This window comes from Podarcis bocagei, assembly GCF_964188305.1.
Source record: "Podarcis bocagei genome assembly, chromosome: 16".
Taxonomy (NCBI): domain Eukaryota; kingdom Metazoa; phylum Chordata; class Lepidosauria; order Squamata; family Lacertidae; genus Podarcis; species Podarcis bocagei.
Genome location: NC_138142.1, coordinates 35508410 through 35529592, shown reverse-complemented (window position 1 = coordinate 35529592; position 21183 = coordinate 35508410). Strand labels below are relative to the sequence as shown.

Here is a 21183-nt window from a genome sequence, read left to right as displayed (position 1 = left end):
TTTCGAGACTTGACTTTCATTTCCCAGCCGACAGACGTCGCTCTGCCGGCCAACTTCCCCTCCCGTCCCGTCTGAAGAGACGCCTGGCGAGTGCCAAAAGCACCTTCGCCACCTCCCGCTCCAAGGGGCTGGCTGCCACTGAGGATGGAGGAGGGTTGAGGCAAGCAGGGCTTTGAAGTCCTCCCCTCCATCCGCCCCTCTCCCCTGATCCTCCTGCGAGAGCTGCGGTGTACATACAGGGATGAAAAGACTGACTTACACGTAGTCTTATACGGCGAGAATATCCCAAACTCTATATTTTAACTGGGGCAGATTTGAGGGTAAACCATATACAGCACGGGTCTGCCATTGTGGCTCGTTGGAAGTTGAAACTGCCCCACACGTACTATTACGTTGCCGTCTTTATGAGGATATATGTTTGACTTTTATTACACCTGTTTTGCAAAAGTCCAGGAAAGTATCGGAACACCATAGTTTAAAATGTAGCCAAATTCTGTGTGTCTGCAATCAATCGCAGGAAGCAAGTGGTATCCCATAATGACCAAATCCCTAAATGTTAACTACAGGGAGCATGCTAATAATTAATTTTAATTTTTATATTTAAATCCTTGTTATATTCATATTGTCCTTTGTATTTCTGATATTATTATTTTTTACGATCTGCGATATTGTGTGTGTTGCGGCTGGTCTGTGACCGTATTAATAAATTCATTCATTCATATATTTTAACTGGGAAAGTTGGGGGTCGTCTTATACACCCAGTCGTCTTATACGCCAGAAAATACGGTACATCCCTGGCGGCCAGCACTGCACACCGGGCATATTTGCTTGATCAGCGGGCAGATTTTTCCCTACGACGATCGCGCCAATCGCGAAAATCCACCTGCTGGGAGTGCGAGCGCCGCCACACCGATCCGCCCGGGGGATTTTGTCCCCCCCCCCTCCCAGGCATGACGCCCAGGGTGGACCGCACCCTCCACACACCTCTTGCGACATCCCCTGGGCCTAGGAAGAGTCTGTCAGGCCAGATGGAGATGGAGAGTTGCACCTGACTTCCAGACCTGAGATGTTCCCCACCCCTGGTCTAAAAATACCTGTTCCCTCCCGCAAAACCAGTCTCTCTTGCCGATTGCCAGATCCTCTTCCTTTGCCCTCATTAATCACCCTCTTGGGCTCTTTAATGTCTCTGACCTTCGAAACTTGGTTTTAATTAGTGACTCAGTTTCCCTCCAAGCTCTGCCAGTAGGCGTGGGGAACCTTTCCCAGCCAATAAAGATGGCTGCCATCTTTGTCCTCGGCCCACACGACTCTGCATACCATCCTACAGAAGTGCCCAGAGGCAAACTTCAAAAATAAAACCTGTATATTCCACCTAGAGTCCGTTTCTTTAAATATAACCTTTACAAAATGTTTGCGATACCAAAATCATTCCCATGCGTCTACTCTCCCTTCCCCCCTCCCCAAGATTTCTTTTTTCTTTTATTTCAGAATTCAAAGTTACATTTGATCTCTCAAGGGTTATAATCCTTATTCTACAATACAAATGACTTTCTGCTCATCCTCAAAGTTACAGTTGCATACAATTGTGTCTTAAAATCCCATCATTTCCAGTTTTATCCTCTTTAACAGGTTTCTCGATATATTCTGCTATTTCCTGCCTTAAACTTCAAATCCTGCTGTGGACTTTGTGTGTGTGGAAAATTACTTTTTAGAATAGACTAGAAAAAGTTTTCTCTCCTCATTGAAAGAGTCTGGATTTGTATCTCTATCAGAGTTGTCAGTCTTGCCATCTCTGCATATTCTGTGATCTACTCTTAAGCAGAACTTTGTTGGAGACGATTCCCTGAGCTGCTTAATATAAAGCTTGAGATGAAAGCAAGTGTTCAGTTAGGAAGAAAAAGGCAGGAAGAAACAATCTGTCAACCAACATTCCCCTTGACCAGAGTGCGGCCATTTTGTTTGTACTGGCTGAGATGTTCCCATCTTTCTGACCGGGCCAGGTTATGTTTTCGTGTTCTTTGTGTGTCTCTGTGTTGTGTAGACAAGAAAGGGAAAATGGGTACACAGGACATAGGACAGTTTGTGCACTACCACACCTGAAGTGACACCCTCAGTGGACCACAAAAAAAGGATATTGTAGAGCAAGGACAGGTTCAGGAAAGGGCAAGTGGAACCATCAAGGGCATGGGTAGGCAAACTAAGGCCCGGGGGCTGGATCCGGCCCAATCACCTTCTAAATCCGACCCTCAGACGGTCTGGGAATCAGTGTGTTTTTACATGAGTAGAATGTGTCCTTTTATTTAAAATGCATCTCTGGGTTATTTGTGGGGCATAGGAATTCATTACTTTTTTTTTCAAAATCTAGTCCAGCCCCCCACAAGGTCTGAGGGACAGTGGACCAGCCCCCTGCTGAAAAAGTTTGCTGATGAAGGGGATGGAGAGGTGTCCATGTGAGGAAAAGTTGCAAAGTTTGGGACTTTATAGTTTAGAGAAAGGGCAGGTAAGCGATGACACGATAGAAGTTAACAAAATTACACCATGCATGGAGAAAGTAGATAGAGAAACGTTTTTCTCCCTCTCTTCTCGTAACACTAGAATGTAAAAAAAAAAAGTATACTACTATATCATAAAAAATACATCCAAGCGGTTTATTGCAATAAAAGCATAAAACCGTACAATAAAACCATTAAAAAGTCAAAAACTGTTGGAAGAGTCAATACAGATAAGAGATAAAATTGTTAAACTGTGGGACTCACTGCCACAAGAGTGATGGCCACTAACCCAGATAGCTTTCAGAGAGGATTGGACAAATTCATGGAAACTGTCTTCATGGCTTCTAGTTACAGCTGCTGTGCTCTTTGTGATGGCCTGGGACTCGGCCTCGGAACCAGAGGAGTCTCAGTCTGCACCGGATCCTGGAGCCCTGGCTCCAGATGCGGGGATGACCTCGCTGCCTTCAGCAGGGCCGTCACTTACAGCAGCTCTGCTACCAGTTGGGTCAGGGGAGGCTGAGGCAGCCTCTGGGTCTAGTAACCCACCGACGTCTCTTGAGCTGCAGAGACTGAGGTCTGAGAGAAGGAGAGACCTGGGAACTCGCAGGAGGAGTGCTCACCTTCGGGCGAGACAGGGAGGTGAGTCGCCAGGGGATCAGGACCGGCCATTACCCCGACAAAGATAAAAAGCTGTCGGACTCTGCCCCAGGTTGCAGGAGCAACATTGCTGTATGCCAGATCCTGCCTGAGATCCTGTACAGTCATACCTCGGGTTAAAGTTGCTTCAGGTTTAGCGTTTTCGGGTTGTGCTCCATGGCAACCCGAGAGTAACGGAACACATTACTTCCGGGATTCGCTGCTCGCGCATTCACAGACGCTCAAAATGACGTCACGTGCATGCACGGAAGCAGTAAATTGCGACCTGCACATACGCAGGTTGCATTCTGCTCTGGATGCCAACGGGGCTCCAGAACGCAGTGGTGTAGCGTGGGGGTGCAGGGGGGGCCGGCCACACCGGGCGCAACATCTGGGGGTTAGGGTTAGGGGGCGCAAATCCACGGGTTAGGGGGCGCAAATTACTTGCCTTGCCCCGGGTGCTGACAACCCACGCTACGCCACTGCCAGAACGGATCCCGTTTGCCTCCAGAGGTACCACTGTACCTGTCCTTGCCTGGTTTCCTGCCTGGTTTCCTGCCTTGGCCCTGTCGGACTGACTCCTAGCGGAACCTTTGGATTCTGGACTGGTCCTGGACCACGTTTCACTGGTTACCCCCAGACCCAGCACACTCTTCCTCCACAGTTCGAGGCAGCGATACTTCTGAATACCAGTTGCTGGAAACCAGTTGCTGGGTTCGAATCCTGCTTACAGGTTTCCCACTGGGGCATTTGTCTAGCGAGAAAAGGGATGCTGGACAAGGAGGGGGGGGGGGCTACTGGCTTGATCCATCTGGCTCTCTCTCCCTACGCTATTGCAAGGGCATGTGCAAAACTCCAGCACAGCCTCACCGTGCCAGTAGCACTGGCATATGGGTCAAGCACGCCTTTTGCTCCTGACAACAGGGGTCATAATTCCAACTCTGGGGAGAGGCTGGTGCCGGAGGGATCCATGCCCTTTTTTCTCGCCTGCACGCTGCCGTTCTCCCTTCTTACATAACTTCCCCGGGCATTTAAGCAACGAGTTCGGAGAATAATTAGTTATTATCACCGGTAGCCCGAGAGCAGCTCCCATGCAGCTACGCACACATCTGTATTTCTGATCTGCCTGCGGAAAGCTTTCTCTCCCGGCTGGCGATGATTTACACCCGCTTCTTAGCCAAAGCGCAAGCCGGCCTCCGTCTCCGCAGCCTCCTCCTCCGCCAGTGCCTCGCAGAGCTCCTGGGGGTCTTCATGCTGATCGTAAGTTGCAAATATTTGCTGGTTTGGGGGCAGGGGAAACAGTAGATGGCGAAGCACCTGCAGCTTAGGGATAGGACATCTGTCTTGCATGCAGAAGGCTCCAGAGTCAGTCCAGTCAGAGCTGGGGAGAGGACCCCCACCCTGAATTAAGCCCTGGAGAGCCACTGCCAGTCAGTGTCAACAATGCTAAGCTACAAGAATAAGTCTGAGCTATGGTTACCAGATTTTTTTCAAGGAATCTAGGGACACTTAAAAAAAAATATTAATGCTTTATTATTTTAGGAAATGGGTTGCCCAGAGTTCTTAACCCTTTTTGGGGGGGGAACCCCAAAGTTGCTGGGTGTGCACCTCGTCACAAGGCAGGCAGATAAGCCCATCTAAGGTAAAGGTAAAGGGACCCCTGACCATTAGGTCCAGTCGTGACCGACTCTGAGCTTGCGGCGCTCATCTCGCTTTATAAGCCAAGGGAGCCGGCGTACAGCTTCCAGGTCATGTGGCCAGCATGCCTAAGCCACTTCTGGCAAACCAGAGCAGCGCATGGAAGCGCCCTTTACCTTCCTGCCAGAGTGGTACCTATTTATCTACTTGCACTTTGACGTGCTTTCGAACTGCTAGGTTGGCAGGAGCAGGGACCGAGCAACGGGAGCTCACCCTGCCGCGGGGATTCGAACCGCCAACCTTCTGATCGGCAAGTCCTAGGCCCATCTACAAACACACAAATGCCCCCCCCCAAAAAAAGAGGTTTGGGTGGGGGGAGAGATTGAGTAAAGGCGCTCGCTGGTCTTGGGAAAACACACATTAAAACACACACACAAAGCTCTCTCTCTCTCTGTCTCGCAATGCAGAACAGCTCTTTTCTACACTTCTCTTCCTCTTCTTCACCACCTCAGCGCCTCGCTCGCTGCCCCCCCAACTTGGGTGCACAGAGCCCACAGCAGAAGAGCGCTGCAGGCTCTGCGTGATTTCGGGGCGAGTGTTGATCAAGGAAGCAAGCCGGAAGGAAGCTCTCTCTGGCTCCCGCCTCGGTTTAAATAGCCTCCCCCCCCCCCAGCCAGCGGATTGGCTGGCTGGGACTTTGACGTGGCCGGGACCTCCAGTGCTGCCTCACTGCCCTGGCACCCGCCATATTGCCTCACCAGAAGTCCCCAGGCATAAATCCGGGGACATTAAAATCCGGGGACAGATTTTGTCCAGGGACAGATTTGTGAATCCGGGGACGTCTGGTAACGGTAAGGTAAAGGGACCCCTGACTGGTAAGGTAAAGGGACCCCTGACCATTAGGTCCAGTCGTGGCCGACTCTGGGGTTGCAGTGCTCATCTCGCTTTACTGGCTGAGGGAGCCGGCGTACAGCTTCCAGGTCATGTGGCCAGCATGACTAAGCCGCTTCTGGTGAACCAGAACTGCCGACGGAAATGCCATTTACCTTCCCGCTGGAGTGGTACTTATTTATCTACTTGCACTTTGACGTGCTTTCGAACTGCTAGGTGGGCAGGAGCTGGTACACGATCCCTATGTTGCAGAGAAGGGCTGGCGTTTGCTTAGCGGTAGAGCACCTGCTTTTTCCAGATTCAAACCCTGAAAACTCCAGGCAGGGCTGAGAGACGCTCCCTGTCTGAAAACCCTGGAGAGCTGCTGCCTGCCAGTGTAGACAGTACTGAGCTAGATGGGCCCAATCGTCTCACTTGGAAGAAGGTGGCTTGCTATGTTCCTGTTTAAGTTTGACTTCTGGGTAGAGCCATGAGGGCTGGAACCATAGAACTGAAGAATTCGAAGGGACCCTGAGAGTCGTCTAGTCCAACGCCTTGCAATACAGGAATCTCAGTTAGGTCATACATGACAGATGGCCATCCGACCTCTGTTTAAAAACCTCCAAGGAAGGAGAGCTCACTGCCGCCTTTAAAGGAAGTCCGCTCCACAGCTGAACAGCTCTTACTGTCAGAAAGTTTCCTTCTGATGTTTGTGGCGATCACACACAGGGCCCCCGGACGTTTGACGGTCTGTTGACCCTGTGCCGCCACTGCGACTGCTTTTTCCGCTGCCACCACCCCGTATCTGAAGGGGACACACGGAGTCCAGTCATTTGTTAACATAAACAAATAATCAAGTTTATTTTTAAATGGAGGAACAAGCTTATGGTTACGGTTAATTTTTCTTGGCAGTTTCTTATTCTTAGTTCCTAACAACTCCAAACTGATTATTCCAACTAACTATCTGACTCCACCTAACAATTCCTCTCACTCTCTCACAATACAACTCTACCAACCCACACCTAAATCTCCCTCTTCCTTCTTCAACTCCCAAACCTCAACTCTCAACTCAACTCAACTCCCAAACCTCACAATTTCATTTCTTGTAACTTGAAGCCATTGGTTTAGGTCCAAAGAGGAGAAAACAGGGTTGCTCCATCTTCTATGTGACAGTCCTGCAGATATCGAAAGATGGCTATCATATCTCCTCTCAGTCTCTACCAGGCTAAACATACCCAATTCCCTCAACCGTTTCTCATAAGGCCCTTGATCATCATCATCTCTTCTGCAAACCTTCCAGCTTCTCAATCTCCTTCTCAAATTGTGGCTCCCAGAATTGAACTTAGGACTCCAGGTCTGACCAAGGCAGAATAGAGTGGGACTATTACTGTATTTTTCGCTCTATAACACGCAACAGACCATAACACACACGTAGTTTTTAGAGGAGGAAAACAAGAAAAAAAATATTCTAAACGAAATAGTGGATATATGATTTTTGTGGTTCATGCTGTGGCCACAGACATGTGATCTGACAGTGAGTTTGGAGTAGCCCAATGCAAAAATCCTGAGGATCCATGTGGATCCATGCTTTGTAACCACGGAGGAGGGAAGGAAGGGGAACCATGGATCCTCTGCTCACGACTGCAGCAGATCCCACCCGCAGGCATTCGCTCCATAACACGCACAGACATTTCCCCTTACTTTCTAGGAGGAAAAAAGTGAGTGTTATGGTGCAAAAAATACGGTACTTCCCTTGATCTGGACACTCGACTTCTGTTGATGCAGCCTAGAATAGCATTAGCTTTTTTTGCTGCTGCATCACACTGTTGACTCATGTTCAGCTTGTGGTCTACTAAAACCCCTGGATCCTTTTCACTTGTACCTGCCTGCGGACTGTCTCGCCAGAGTGGTGCATGCTCTAGTTATCTCCCGCTTGGACTACTGCAACGCGCTCTACGTGGGGCTACCTTTGAAGGTGCCCCGGAAACTGCATTTAATCCAGAATGCGGCAGCTAGACTGGTGACTCGGAGTGGCCGCCAAGACCACATAACATCGGTCTTGAAAGACCTACATTGGCTCCCAGTATATTTCCGAGCACAATTCAAAGTGTTGGTGCTGACCTTTAAAGCCCTAAACGGCCTTGGTCCAGAATACCTGAAGGAGCGTCTCCACCTCCATTGTTCTGCCTGGACACTGAGGTCCAGCTCCGAGGGCCTTCTGGCGGTCCCCTCACTGTGAGAAACCAAGTTACAGGGAACCAGGCGGAGGGCCTTCTCGGTAGTGGCGCCCATCCTGTGGAACGCCCTCCCATCAGATGTGAAGGAAATAAGCAGCTATCTTATCTTTAAAAGACATCTGAAGGCAGCCCTGTTTAGGGAAGTTTTTAATATTTAATGCTTTATTGTTTATTGTTTTTAACACTCGAATGGGAGCCGCCCAGAGTGGCTGGGGAAAGTCAGCCAGATGGGCGGGGTATAAATAATAAATTATTATTATTACTACCACTACTGGCAAGCCAGGTGTCCGCCATCTTATATTTGTACAGCTGGTTCTTCCGGCCTAAGTTCAGAATCTTAACATTTGTCCCCATTGAAATCCATTTTGTTAGGTTGAGCCCAGTTCTCCAATCTGTCAATGCCATGTCGAAACCCGATTCTGTCTTCAGTGACATTGGCTACCCTTCCCAGTTTGGTACCATCTGCTTAGTTGATGAGAACCCCCTGAGTGCCTTCATCCAAGATGTTTATAAAGACATCAAAGGGCCCAGGACAGACCCGTGTGGCATGCCGCCATTGTCACTTTTCCCAGGATGATGGAGAACCATTCGTGAGCAGTCTTTGGGTTCTGTCAGTCAACCAGCTACAAATCCATCTAATGGTTATCTCGTCCAGTTCACATTTTACCAGCTTCTCTGCAAAAATATTATGGGGGACTTTGTCAAAAGCCTAACTGAAATCAGGGTACACTTATGTCCACAGTATTCCTATGATCCACGAAACCTGTAATTATCAATAACAGAAACGAGAATCATCTGCCATGACTTGTTTTTGAGAAACCCATGCTCCCGGCATCCTTTCCCGATTGCTCACCAGCCAATTATCTGTTTAATTATCCGTTCTGGGATCTTCCCTGGTATCGGTGTCAAGATGACTAGTCAGTGCCGGCATGTCAGCTCCCTATCGCATCTTCCCATCTTTCCGACCTGAAACCTGACCTCCTAGAGCTCGGGCATGGGTTGGCTTTTGCTGGGAGTGTAAATGATTTAAATACAGGAGTCCACCATGACAACACACACACAACCAGCTCCCAAAACAGAATCCAAAACTGCAGCCCCGCGGATTCTCTGACTTCCTCCCTGCTAATCCATCACCAAATAACAAGAAAACTTGAAGACCTTGTTATCACCCAGGAAACAATAGGAGTTCATCCGTTTAATTAAGTATTAATTAGGAAGATTAAGGTGTTTTTTATGTATGTAAATTTGCTTTTTCTTCTTTATTTTTTCCCCTGTATTTTCTTCTTTTCTTGTTTCTTAATTGTTTTTTCTTTAATTTTCTTTTTGTAGTATGAGATTGTAAATTCTTTGTAAATTCTTTGTATAAGTGTGTAATTTAAATTAATAAAGATTATTTTTAAAAAGTTCATCAGTTGCCCTGGGTGATATTAATGCTCTTGCTGCCGCACGCCACTGCAGATTGGCTGTTTGCAACACCTGGATCTGACTTTTGTCTCTAAAGACATGCTTTTAGGAATGGGGTTCCTGTCTGGCTACCTGTCACGCTTTGATGTCTTGCTGGACCTGCCTTCATGGGCAATGGGTGCTTAATTGCATTGCACCTGACCCTGGAGTGGGCGAGCCAGAGGGGCAAAGTTCAGGGTCCAAAAGGCTTGTTTTCCACCTCTTCTGGAATGCAAAAAATAGTTCTAGAGTTCAGGTTCCCTTGCCTGGAAGGTGCTTCAGGGAGACAACCTGGGCTCTCCTCTCCTCATTTGAAATAGTAGTAGTAGTAGTAGTAGTAATAAATAGGTTCATCACTAAGCCTCTTCACCCCATGCTCTTTACTCAGAAGTAAGCCCCCCCTGATTTTGCTGGTGTGTAACAATGCGGGTGGTGCTGTGGTCTAAACCACTGAGCCTAGAGCTTGCCAATCAGAACGTCGGCGGTTCGAATCCCCACGACGGTGGTGAGCTCCCGTTGCTCTGTCCCAGCTCCTGCCAACCTAGCAGTTCAAAAGCATGTCAAAGTGCAAGTAGATAAATAGGTACCGCTCTGGCGGGAAGGTAAACGGTGTTTCCGTGCGCTGCTCTGGTTTGCCAGAAGTGGCTTAGTCATGCTGGCCACATGACCCAGAAGCTGTACGCCGGCTTCCTCGGCCAATAAGGCGAGATGAGCGCCACAATCCCAGAGTCGTTCGCAGCTGGACTTAACAGTCAGGGCTTCCTTCACCTTTACGTTTAACTTCCTTGCCAGCGGCTGCACTCCTCAGATTTGTTTTTTTTTGCACTGCTTCTCCTAATAGGTGCATTTTTAAAGCTTTAATTTTGGAGCGGTGGTTTGTCTGGGGTTTTGAAAGATACCAGTTCCCACACCGTTTCAGAGCGTTCCGATTGGATCAATTCGACTTCAAATACAAAATCCTGTCCCATCCCTGCCCCACGACCGATGTTCCGATGGGTTGGCGGTGACGCTTGGAGGATGGGTGGCAGTCAGTGGATTGAGGTTGAATCCTGAAAAGACAGAAGTATGATTTCTGGGAGACAGGGAGCAGGCAGGTGGGGGCAAGGGACTCCCTAGTCCTGATTAAACAATGATTTGACGTTTGGAAGACATCAGAAGGCGGCGCTGTTCAGAGAAGATTTTAATGTTTGATGTTTTAGTGTGTTTTGTTGGGAGCAGCCCAGAGTGGCTTGGCCGACCCGGTCAGATGGGTGGCATATAAATATTAAAATTATTATCATTTATTACAGGCTCCGTAGGGTGCAACTTCCAACGCTCCTCTTTCTAGGTACATTTTTATCACTTTGCCAGCTGGTGTACACTAGTGGCCAAAATTGTGAAACCTTCTGGGAAAAATGTACAGTCATACCTCATGTTATGTCCGCTTCATGTTATGCTCTTTCAGGTTATGTCCCGCGGCGACCTGGAAGTACTGGAAAGGGTTACTTCCGGGTTTCACCGCTCATGCATGCGCAGATGCTCAAAATGACGTCACGCGCATGCACAGAAGCGGCGAATCGCAACCAGCACTTACGCAGACGTGCTGCTGCGGGTTGTGCTCTTTTCATGTTGCGAACGGGCCTCCGGAACGGATCCCGTTCACAACCAGAGGTACCACTGTATTTCCGAGGTTTGATGGCTCATTAACACCACTTAGTTTTGGAGTAATACTTGTGCTTTTTTCCCCCTGTGGGGACACAGGGGGACGCATACCCCTAAACATTTTGTGAATTTAACGGGACAAGAAATTCACTGTCTTTATTTCCCCCGATTTGAACTGTATTTATTTTTCCCTGGTGGTGATTTTCTTGAGCCAAAACGAGAGTACCCCTCAACATTTTTTAAGAAAGAAAGCACTGAGTTATGCCATAAAATTATATACTGATGGAAAGATAATTTATTGAAGACCGTAATGCAATAGCTTTTATGAAGGATTTTTTATTACAACAGCAGTCATGAAGAAGAAACATGAAACACATGGGGGGGGGAATGAGATATACAGATTAAATTGCCATGTTGGCACTTGGCAATAAATAAGTGGGTTTGGGGCTGCAATTTGGGCACCCGATCTCTAAAAGTTCCGCCATCGCTGCCATAGCCCATCGCTTCCACCCCATGACCATCAAAAAAAGGAAGATGATTGGCGCCAGGGTAAACAAGGTTCCCATCACCACCTGGGAGGGACAACGTGGGTATGATGCAGGAGTGTTGACCCAGGGCAAAGATTCTCCCAAAGGTCTTTTCCCTCATTCTTTTCTCTCTCTCTCATTGCCAGGTGATTACTCTGAGCGCATCTGCGCAGGCCACCACCAGCGAAGGGACGAAGGGTGGCTATTTTAGCTCAGCCCTAGCAGGTGGAATTGCTGTGATGGTAGCCATCCACGTTTCGGGAGGAGTTTCCGGTGAGAAAGGGGAGGTTCTCTCGTGCATGAGCCCCGGGGATGGGGCAGACACTTGGTCCAGCCATCGCTCAAAATTTCGGGCAATTTTGGGGGAGAGCTGCAGTGTTTATCTCCTTATAAAAAGGTAAAGGGACCCCTGACCATTAGGTCCAGTCGTGGCGGACTCTGGGGTTGCGGCGCTCATCTTGCTTTACTGGCCGAGGGAGCCGGCGTACAGCTTCCAGGTCATGTGGCCAGCATGACTAAGCGAACCAGAACAGCGCACGGAAATGCCATTTACCTTCCCTCCGGAGCGGTACCTATTTATCTACTTGCACTCTGACGTGCTTTCGAACTGCTAGGTTGGCAGGAGCTGGGACCGAGCAACGGGAGCTCACCCCGTCACGGGGATTTGAATCGCCGACCTTCTGATCGGCAAGCCCTAGGCTCTGTGGTTTAACCCACAGCGCCACCCGTGTCCCTACTATCTATAAATCCTTTTTAAAAAAGAAGCAGCAGCAAATTTCATAGTTTATTTTGTTTTGCAAAGGCAAGGGCACAAGTTAAGCCTGGAAAATCTGAGCAGTGCCGGATTTATGTATAAGCTAGTCAAGCTATAGCTCGGGGCCCCAGTCTCTTGGGGGCCCCAAAAAAAATTAAAGGGGAAAAAACCTGGATGTACATTTCCAAAATATAAGAGAAAAAAGAAATATAATAAAACCTACAGTACATACAGCAACAGTGGAAAATGGCATTAGATACCTATGAGGTCCCTAAATTACCATATAGCATATATTCAATACATAAAACAGGGACAATTTGTTGTTGACCAAGGACAGCTGGACATATAAAGGGCCCATTGCCTTCAGTAGCTTAGGGCCTCATCAAACCTAAATCCGACCCTGAATCTGAGGCGCAGAATACAGTGTTGAACTCAGCCTGCAGCTTGCTGATCATAGCGGCTTTCTAGCTGTTTTGTTTTCGAATATGCAAGTTGCTAGTCCTTAGTGTTGGAACAAAATTTAGGCTTGAAACTGTGCGGGTTAAAAAGATCAGAAGCGGAAAACCTACCTCTGTGGCTCTTTCTGAAACAATACCGTAGCCAAGACACGACCATCCTTTGAAATTCTCTGCCTGTTTCTGAATTTTGTATATGAATTTTGTATATGATTTTGCCTGATAGAGACATCTTTTTCAATATGGGTAAATATTTTTATTCAAAGGTTTTCAAAATGTGCAAGCATCCTCCAACACTTCTCTGATGAAAATAGGGATGTCCTATTTCCATAATGATAATTTTACTATTTATACACACCCTACTGGCTTGCCTCAGCCACTCTGGGCAGCTTCCAACATGTATTAAAACATAATAAAACATTAAACATAAAAAACCTTCCCTATACAAGATTGCCTTCAGACGACTCGGGGGTCAGATAACTCCATACCCTCCAACATTTCTCCGGTGAAAATAGGGACATCCTAAGGAAAAGTGGGACATTCCAGGATCAAATCAAAATGGCTTCTCTAAATCAGGGACGTCCCTGGAAAATGGGGACATTTGGAAGGTGTGTCCATAGTAACAAACAATAAGCAGATTCACAACGCAGCTGTTGCAATAATGAACAAGCATATAAACTTTAAAGAGTCCTTCCAGAAAGTCCCATGGGCTGATGGAGGCGTTATAGTTTGGCTAGATTTATTCACATAAGAAATTAAAGCAACACCTTATATTGTCAAAGTTATCTTCTTCTTTTTATCCTTTGGAGCCTTTCATCTTAACAGAGACATCTTTGCAGAGCCACCTTCCCTAACGTGCTATTATATTCACATTTTACCCAGGTGTATACGGGACGCGGGTGGCGCTGTGGGTTAAACCACAGAGCCTAGGGCTTGCCGATCAGAAGGTCGGCAATTCGAATCCCGGCGATGGGGTGAGCTCCCATTGCTCAGTCCCTGCTCCTGCCCACCTAGCAGTTCGAAAGCATGTCAAAGTGCAAGTAGATAAATAGGTACCGCTCCGGCGGGAAGGTAAACGGCGTTTCCGTGCACTGCGCTGGTTCGCCAGAAGTGGCTTAGTCCTGCTGGCCACATGACCCGGAAGCTGTACGCCGGCTCCCTCAGCCAATAAAGCGAGATGAGCGCTGCAACCCCAGAGTCGGCCACGACTGGACCTAGTGGTCAGGGGTCCCTTTACCTTTACCTTACCCCTGTGTATGCGTTTTTGTACACGCGGCTTGGCTGCATTGCAAAACTTGGCAAGGCGCAAACTTCAGAGGATGGGTGCGTCCCAGTTTTGTGCATTGTTTCAGAAAATGCACATGAAGTTGTTTAAGACCCGCATCAGATTTCTTCTCTGTCACTTATGGGGATGCTTGCTGGGGATTGGGCCGCTCCTGCTTCCCTGGTCCTTCCCCTGAAAAGACCCCACTTTCCAGACCTGGGGAAGCCACGTGGAGGTGCTTGCCAAAGATTTATTCTCTGGGGATTGCTTTCTGTCGACTGCAAGCTCCTTATCGCCTCTGGTCCCTGTTATCTCTGCCAACCTTAGCTCCCGGAGCTATGACTCAGCCACCTTATGACCAGCTACCGGTAGTTATTATTAACCCCGATAGCTCAATGGAGCCTCCATGGCCAGTGGCATTGTACCTGCTGAGGCTCTGGTGCAGGGAACAAACATTTGGGTTTCAAAGGGCTGTTTCCATCAAGTCCTGGTAGGGAGTTTTGCCAAGAGGCATTTGGTGGCCGGAGGCTGTGTCCATTAGGGGGCATGGGCCACTCCTTTGCCAGCCTCGGTCTGCAGCCCCTTTCCTACTTGCAATCAGTCCAGGGAGTGCCCCTGCCTGCCTGCCTGCCAGCTCCCTCCTCTTGCTCTTTCTTAGTCTCAGTTTTGCCCCTTGTAGAACTCAGAAGAGAAGAGGAGGAGGAGGAGGATGGGGCAAATCTAGAATTAGCTGGCCCTGCCTGTCATTGGCTCTGGCGCCACCTGCTGTTAGGCTCCCTGCCTTCCACCCTACCAGTCTCCAATGGGCACTAGTTTTTGACATGCTTAGTTCTCTCTGCCTGGGGCTGATTTGCACCACTACTCAGAAGAAGAGGTGAGTGTAGTATTATCTATACCATGGGTAGGCAAAGTAAGGGCTGGGGGCCGGATCCGGCCCAATCGCCTTCTAAATCCGGACCACAGACAGTCCGGGAATCAGCATGTTTTTACATGAATAGAATGCGTCCTTTTATTTAAAATGCATCTCTGGGTTATTTGTGGGGCATAGGAATTCGTTCATTCCCCCTCCCCCGCCCAAAATATAGTCCAGCCCCCCCCCCCCAAGGTCTAAGGAACAGTGGACCTGTATAGGCCTGAAACGATGGGTGAACTCTCACAAGCGGAGAGGCATCTACCCCTCACAGAGCTACAATTCACAGCGCCCTGAACAAACTGTGGTTCCCAGGATTCTTTAGGGGGAATAAAAAGGTAGAAGGTAAAGGGACCCCTGACCATTAGGTCCAGTCGTGACTGACTCTGGGGTTGTGGCGCTCATCTCACTTTATTGGCTGAGGGAGCCAGTGTACAGCAGGTCATGTGGCCAGCATGACCAAGCCGCTTCTGGTGAACCAGAGCAGCGCAGGATACGCCATTTACCTTCCCGCCGGAGCGGTACCTATTTATTTACTTGCACTGGTGTGCTTTCGAACTGCTAGGTTGGCAGGAGCAGGGACCAAGCAACAGGAGCTCACCCCGTCGTGGGGATTCGAATCGCCGACCTTCTGATCGGCAAGCCCTAGGCTCTGTGGTTTAACCCACAGCGCCACCCACGTCCCTTTAGGGGGAATCATTTGCTTTAAATATACAGTATGGTGTGTATGTGCAGCCTAAGTTCCTAGTCCTGCAAAGGGCATGTGCAAGACCTAGTGCAATTTCAGAAGCGAGAGACCATACGGAACAGGATTTCAAACACGGGGGTCGGTAGAGCATGAGACTCTTGACCTCAGGGTTGTGCATTCGAGCCCCACATTGGGCTAAAAATATTCTTGCATCGCAGGGGAGGTGGACTAGATGTCCCTCTGTGACTCTATGATTCTACAATTCTACGATTCTCTCTCTCTCTCTCTTACAGGAGGGCACTTAAATCCAGCCTTTACACTCACCATGTGTCTGCTTGGCCAATGCCCCTGGTGGAAACTGCCCATCTTCTCTGTCGTTCAGACTATGGGAGCCTTTTTGGGCGCAGGCACCGTCTACATGCTTTATTACGGTAACGTTATCTGCCAGAGTTTTCACAATGGGGAAAATAAGAGGCGTGTTTTTTGCCAAACTTCACAAGCTCGGCATATTACACATTCACCTGCCTCGCCACGTCTGTATTCATTGACTCTGCCCAGCTCATCTTCTGCTGATGTAAAAGCCAATCTTTGGGTTAAAGATATACCAGATATACTAGAAAAGCCAGAATCACGCTGCGAAGTTTGCTATTGACACCCGAAAGCATTCCTTGGCAGCCGTAGGGTATGAAATGGCAAGCGGTGAGGCTCACTGCATATTTATTCATTTACTTAAAACGCTTCTGCCGTAGGAACATGGGTAGGCAAACTAAGGTCTGGGGGCCGGATCCAGCCCAACCGCCTTCTTAATCCGGCCTGCAGGCAGTCTGGGAATCAGTGTGTTTTTGCATTAGTAGAACATGTCCTTTTATTTCAAATGCATCTCTGGGTTATTTGTGGGGCATAGGAATTCGTTCATATTTCCCCCCCAAAAAAATCTAGTCCAGCCCCCCACAAGGTCTGAGGGACAGTGGACCGGCCCCCTGCCAAAAAAGTTTGCTGACCCCTATGTAAGAACGATGACACGTAGGGAGAAAAAACCCCTGCCTCAGGCTTTCAATCTAAAGAGACACAGCACAAAAGGAAAAAGGGATGAGGAGGGGAGAGGATGAACCAAAATGCAGTGGAATCAGATGCCGAAGTTACATGGTAGTCCTTATAATGACCAGTTGGGAATGTAAACTGGTCAGGAATCACATGAAGGTGGATTCTCAGCTGAACTGACGGAGCAGGGCTGCTGCTGTCCTTTCCGCCTTCGGCTTCTCTTCCTATAAAGCTAAGCCTCATGGCCACTGGCTTTTCTCTCCGCAGACGCCATCCACAGCTATAGCAATGGGACCCTTGCAGTCACCGGACCCCGTGAAACCGCCTCCATCTTTGCCACCTACCCAGCTCCCTACCTGTCGCTTGGCAACGGCTTCTTCGACCAGGTAGGGCCAGCCGTCCCTAGAACTCCCAGCGCTGCCCAGAGACGGAAGCATCCTTCGCTCAGGGCAATGCATCCCATATGTCCAATTGCTCTGCCGCTGCTCCATTCATTTGCCGTGACTCAGTGGTTAGAGCACCAGACTTGCATGCAGAAGGTCCCAGGTTCAATCCCGGCACCTCCAAGTGCGAGTAATAACAACAACAACAACAACAACAACAACAATACAGTGGTACCTCAGGTTACAGACGCTTCAGGTTACAGACACTTCAGGTTACAGACACTCCGCTAACCCAGAAATAGTACCTTAGGTTAAGAACTTTGCTTCAGGATGAGAACAGAAATCGCGTGGCAGCAGTGGGAGGCCCCATTAGCTAAAGTGGTACCTCAGGTTAATAATAATTTATTATTTATACCCAACCCATCTGGCTGGGTTTCCCCAGCCACTCTGGGCAGCTTCCAGAAAAATATTAAAATACAATAATTCTTCAAATATTAAAAGCTTCCCTAAACAGGGCTGCCTTCAGATGTCTTCTAAAAGTCAGATAGTTGTTTATTTCTTTGACATCTGGTGGGAGGGCATTCCACAGGGCGGGCGCCACTACCAAGAAGGCCCTTCTCAGATTGGCCTAGGCTCCAGGGCCTAGGCTGGTCTCTGGTGGTTTCCGATGCCCCTGTGCTTTGGTTGATGTCCTGTCCTCCCTCCACCCTCTTCCCCTCATCAGGTCCTGGGCACCGGGGTGCTGATATTGAGCATCCTGGCCATTATCGACTCCCGCAACAGGCGCGTCCCACATGGACTGGAGCCCATCGCGGTGGGCTTGCTGGTCACTGCTCTCGGCTTGGCAATGGGAGCCAACTGTATGTGCGCCATCAACCCAGCCCGGGACCTGGGCCCACGACTCTTCACCTACCTGGCCGGATGGGGGCCTCAGGTGTTCAGGTGGGTGCGCGAGGGGCGAGTAGGCGGTGTATGTGCGTGTCAGGGACTGGGGAAAGGAGGAATGGTGGAGACCTCCTCCCCAGCCTGACCTTTCCAGAGAAGAAGGTGACAATTCAGAATTACTACAGGGGGTTGAAGGAGGTCACAGCTCAGAGGCAGATGAGGGGGGAAAGCTGGGAAATAATGGCAGAGGAGGAAGAAGAAGACGCGCCAGAGGGGCGATAGCTGACGGACACAGTGTCTTTAGAAAGCATTCCAGACCCACTGTCACAGTCTGGTTCACGGGCGATCGAAGTCCCAGCAGGGGACTTCAGGACTGGGGGCAAGATGGCAGGGTGGGAGCAGGAATGGGGGTCCAGAAGCCAGGAGTCGGGAAGCCAAGAGTCCGAGGGTCAGAGAGCCAGGAGTCAAGAAGCCAAGGGTCCAAGGGTCAGGAAGCAAGGAGTCACGAAGTCAGGGGTCTGAGGATCAAGAAGCAAGGAGTCAAGGAGCCAAACGCAGTAAGGCAGTAAATGTGTTGCTGTGGCAAAGAGCCAAAGGGAAAATGCTGACCTTATATCCCTTCCCGGCTCTTGCCACCAGGTGCTGTGAGTTACCAATTGACCTCACCTGTGCGGCCATGCCTTGCCTCTTCAGAACAAACTTAGGAAGGCCCCAGTCCTGCAAAGTCCTATTGGTCACAGGGCCTGGCTCCTGCACACACACCTAACACTAACCTTCTCCTAGAAGCTGGCGAGCCTTGAAAGTAGGAGAGCAAAGAGCTCCAAGGCAAAGGGCACCTTTCAGCACCTGTAGTGGTGATGCGTGATGGGAGAGAGGGAGGGGGTGGAGACTCACTCGGGGCAATACCATTATTCCAAGAGGCTGCCTTTCCAAGCCCCTCTCTGTGAATATTGAATAAGAAGCAGTTGGTAGGGACTTTTCCCTGTCTTGATCCTCAGCCACCTGACAACATACAAGGTCTCTTTGTGCTGATGAGCAGGGCAGGTAAAGGTAATGGGACCCCTGACTGTTAAGTCCAGTCGTGACTGACTCTGGGGTTGCAGCGCTCATCTCGCTTTACTGGCCGAGGGAGCTGGCGTACAGCTTCCGGGTCATGTGGCCAGCATGACTAAGCCACTTCTGGCCAACCAGAGCAGCGCATGGAAACGCTGTTTACCTTCCCACCGGAGAGGTACCTATTTATCTACTTGCACTTTGACGTGCTTTCGAACTGCTAAGTGAGAAGGAGCTGGGACCGAGCAACGGGAGCTCACCCCATCTCGGGGATTCGAACCGCCGACCTTCTGATCGGCAAGTCCTAGGCTCTGTGGTTTAACCCACAGCGCCACCTGCGTCCCTGAGCAGGGTAGAGCAATGGTCAATTTGGAGGGTCCACAGCCATGGCCCCTGTAGGGAGGTTTCCATAGAAAGCCACTGCTGGTATAGCTCAGTCGGTAGAGCATTAGGCTCTGAATCTCAGGGTTGTGGGTTCGAGACCCACCTTGGGGGGGATTAACCCTGCATTGCAGGGGTTGGACTGATGTGCAGGGTCCCTTCCAACTCTGCGATGCTATGATTCTGTGACACACTCACCTCCTTTCCAAATTGTCTCCACACGGCTCCATCTCTGCCACCAGTCACCACTCTGCTTTATCTTTCCAGCGCTGGAAACTACTGGTGCTGGGTTCCGGTCGTGGCTCCGATGGTGGGGGCCACCATTGGGACGGCTCTGTATGAGCTCGGGGTGGAGTTTCACCACCTGCCGTCCCAGGACGAGGAAGAGACCTTGACCACCAAGAAGCATCACCCAGGGACGGAAAAGGATACGGAGATCTCGATTTATGCCGTGAATAAATACGCAGAGGATTGGACAGGGGGGAGTACAGGCAACCCCCCGGACGGGGGACATAACAAATTGGAAACTTCAAGTTCCTTTTAAAATGGGACAGGCGCCGGAAGAGGCGAGAGACTTAATCCTTTTGTTTTTATATATTGGATGGAGTTGTTGCTGTTGGTTTTATGACTGATGTAGGTCTCTGGGCGTGTGAATTCCACACAAAAGAGCGATGTTTTGGAATGACAAAGGACCGCTTTCCCCCATAGATTAAGGTTACCAGACATCCCCGTTTCCTGGGGACAGTCACCGGATTTACAAATCAGTCCCCATACAAAATCCACTGAATCCCCGGATTCATTGAAAAAAAAAAAATCTGGTAACCTTACCATAGATGAACTTTATCGCTTGCTAAAACCATCACCTGAGGTTGTGCGCAGAATGACTCCCGCCTTTCAGGATTATACAATGGCAGCAACCAGAGACGGGGCCTTTTTTGTGGTGGCACCACTGCGGAACGACCACTCTTGAAATATTTGCTCAGTGCCGACTTTTTTTATTGTATTGTGGGAGGAAGGCTCTATCCTGCAGGGCAGGGGCTATCGTGGTTTCACCCTAAAGAATTCTGGGAACTGTAGTTCTATTCCCTTCCCAGAGCAACATCTGACAGAGTGGTTCAGCAATTCATCCATCTTTGCAGTGAACTCTGGGAATTGTAGCTCCGACAGGGGAGCCTCCGAACAACGCTCAGCAACCAGAGCAAACTACAGCTCCCAGAATTATTTGGAGGGAAGCCATGACTGTTTTAAGCGGTACCATAGCGCTTTAAATGTGTTTTGTGAATATGGCCTTAATACACAGCGTTACAGTTGCGGAACACGACAGGAAGGAGGATGAGGATGAAACTAGAATGAGTTGACTTAGCCACTCATTGCCTCTGGCGCCACCTGCTGTCAGGCTCCCTACCTTCCGCCCCACTAGCCCCAATGAGCACCAGCCACCATTGGCTGGGGAAGGCTGCCAATCACCATAGACCAAGAGGAAGTTGCTGCCTTCCTCCTATTCCCATCAGCCGTAGCCAATAGGGCCAATGGTCAGGGATGATGGGAGTTGTAGTCCAGTAGCTACGCAGGTTCCCCCCATTCCTGAGGCTAGACAATAGTGAGTTACATGGAGCAATGGTTTGCCTTGGCACAATGCAACTTACTTGACCTAATGATGCTATGATGACTTGTGGTGTGTGTGTGTGTGTGTGTGTGTGTGTGTGTGTGTTCTGTTAATTTTATTCGATGTTTTCTTGCTGCTGTTCTGATGGATGAATTGTTTAAATGCTTTTTATCGATCGCTGTATTGTAACGAGATGAAAGGATGAAATAAAATGAAAAATGGTTTCTAAAATACGTAGGGTGCTGGGAAAAGCCCTCTAACACAGAGGTGGGGAACTTG

At 49.2% G+C, this 21183-nt stretch overlaps 1 protein-coding gene across 2 annotated transcripts; it reads left to right on the top strand.

The window, feature by feature from the left end:
- Positions 1 to 4058: 4058 nt before the first annotated feature.
- On the top strand, positions 4059 to 21135 carry AQP10 (aquaporin 10). 2 transcript variants are annotated; one of them, XM_081173772.1, is made up of 6 exons: positions 4059 to 4388; positions 11631 to 11757; positions 15849 to 15986; positions 16864 to 16982; positions 17704 to 17921; positions 19566 to 21135. In XM_081173772.1, exons 1-6 carry the CDS (start codon positions 4284 to 4286, stop codon positions 19840 to 19842), a joined length of 984 nt encoding a protein of 327 aa, XP_081029898.1. In that variant the 5' UTR covers positions 4059 to 4283; the 3' UTR covers positions 19843 to 21135. The 2 variants fall into 2 exon arrangements, with proteins under 2 accessions (XP_081029898.1, XP_081029897.1); XM_081173771.1 differs by lacking the exon at positions 4059 to 4388 and adding an exon at positions 10748 to 10966.
- Positions 21136 to 21183: the final 48 nt, after the last annotated feature.

Excerpts from the sequence above, each read along its gene's own strand:
- AQP10 (XM_081173771.1), top strand. The coding sequence starts at position 10,820 with ATGCATGCGCAGATGCTCAAAATGACGTCACGCGCATGCACAGAAGCG. Across the intron at positions 11,758-15,848 it reads CGTTTCGGGAGGAGTTTCCG|GAGGGCACTTAAATCCAGCC; the intron begins GTGAGAAAGGGG and ends TCTCTCTTACAG. Across the intron at positions 15,987-16,863 it reads CGTCTACATGCTTTATTACG|ACGCCATCCACAGCTATAGC; the intron begins GTAACGTTATCT and ends TTCTCTCCGCAG.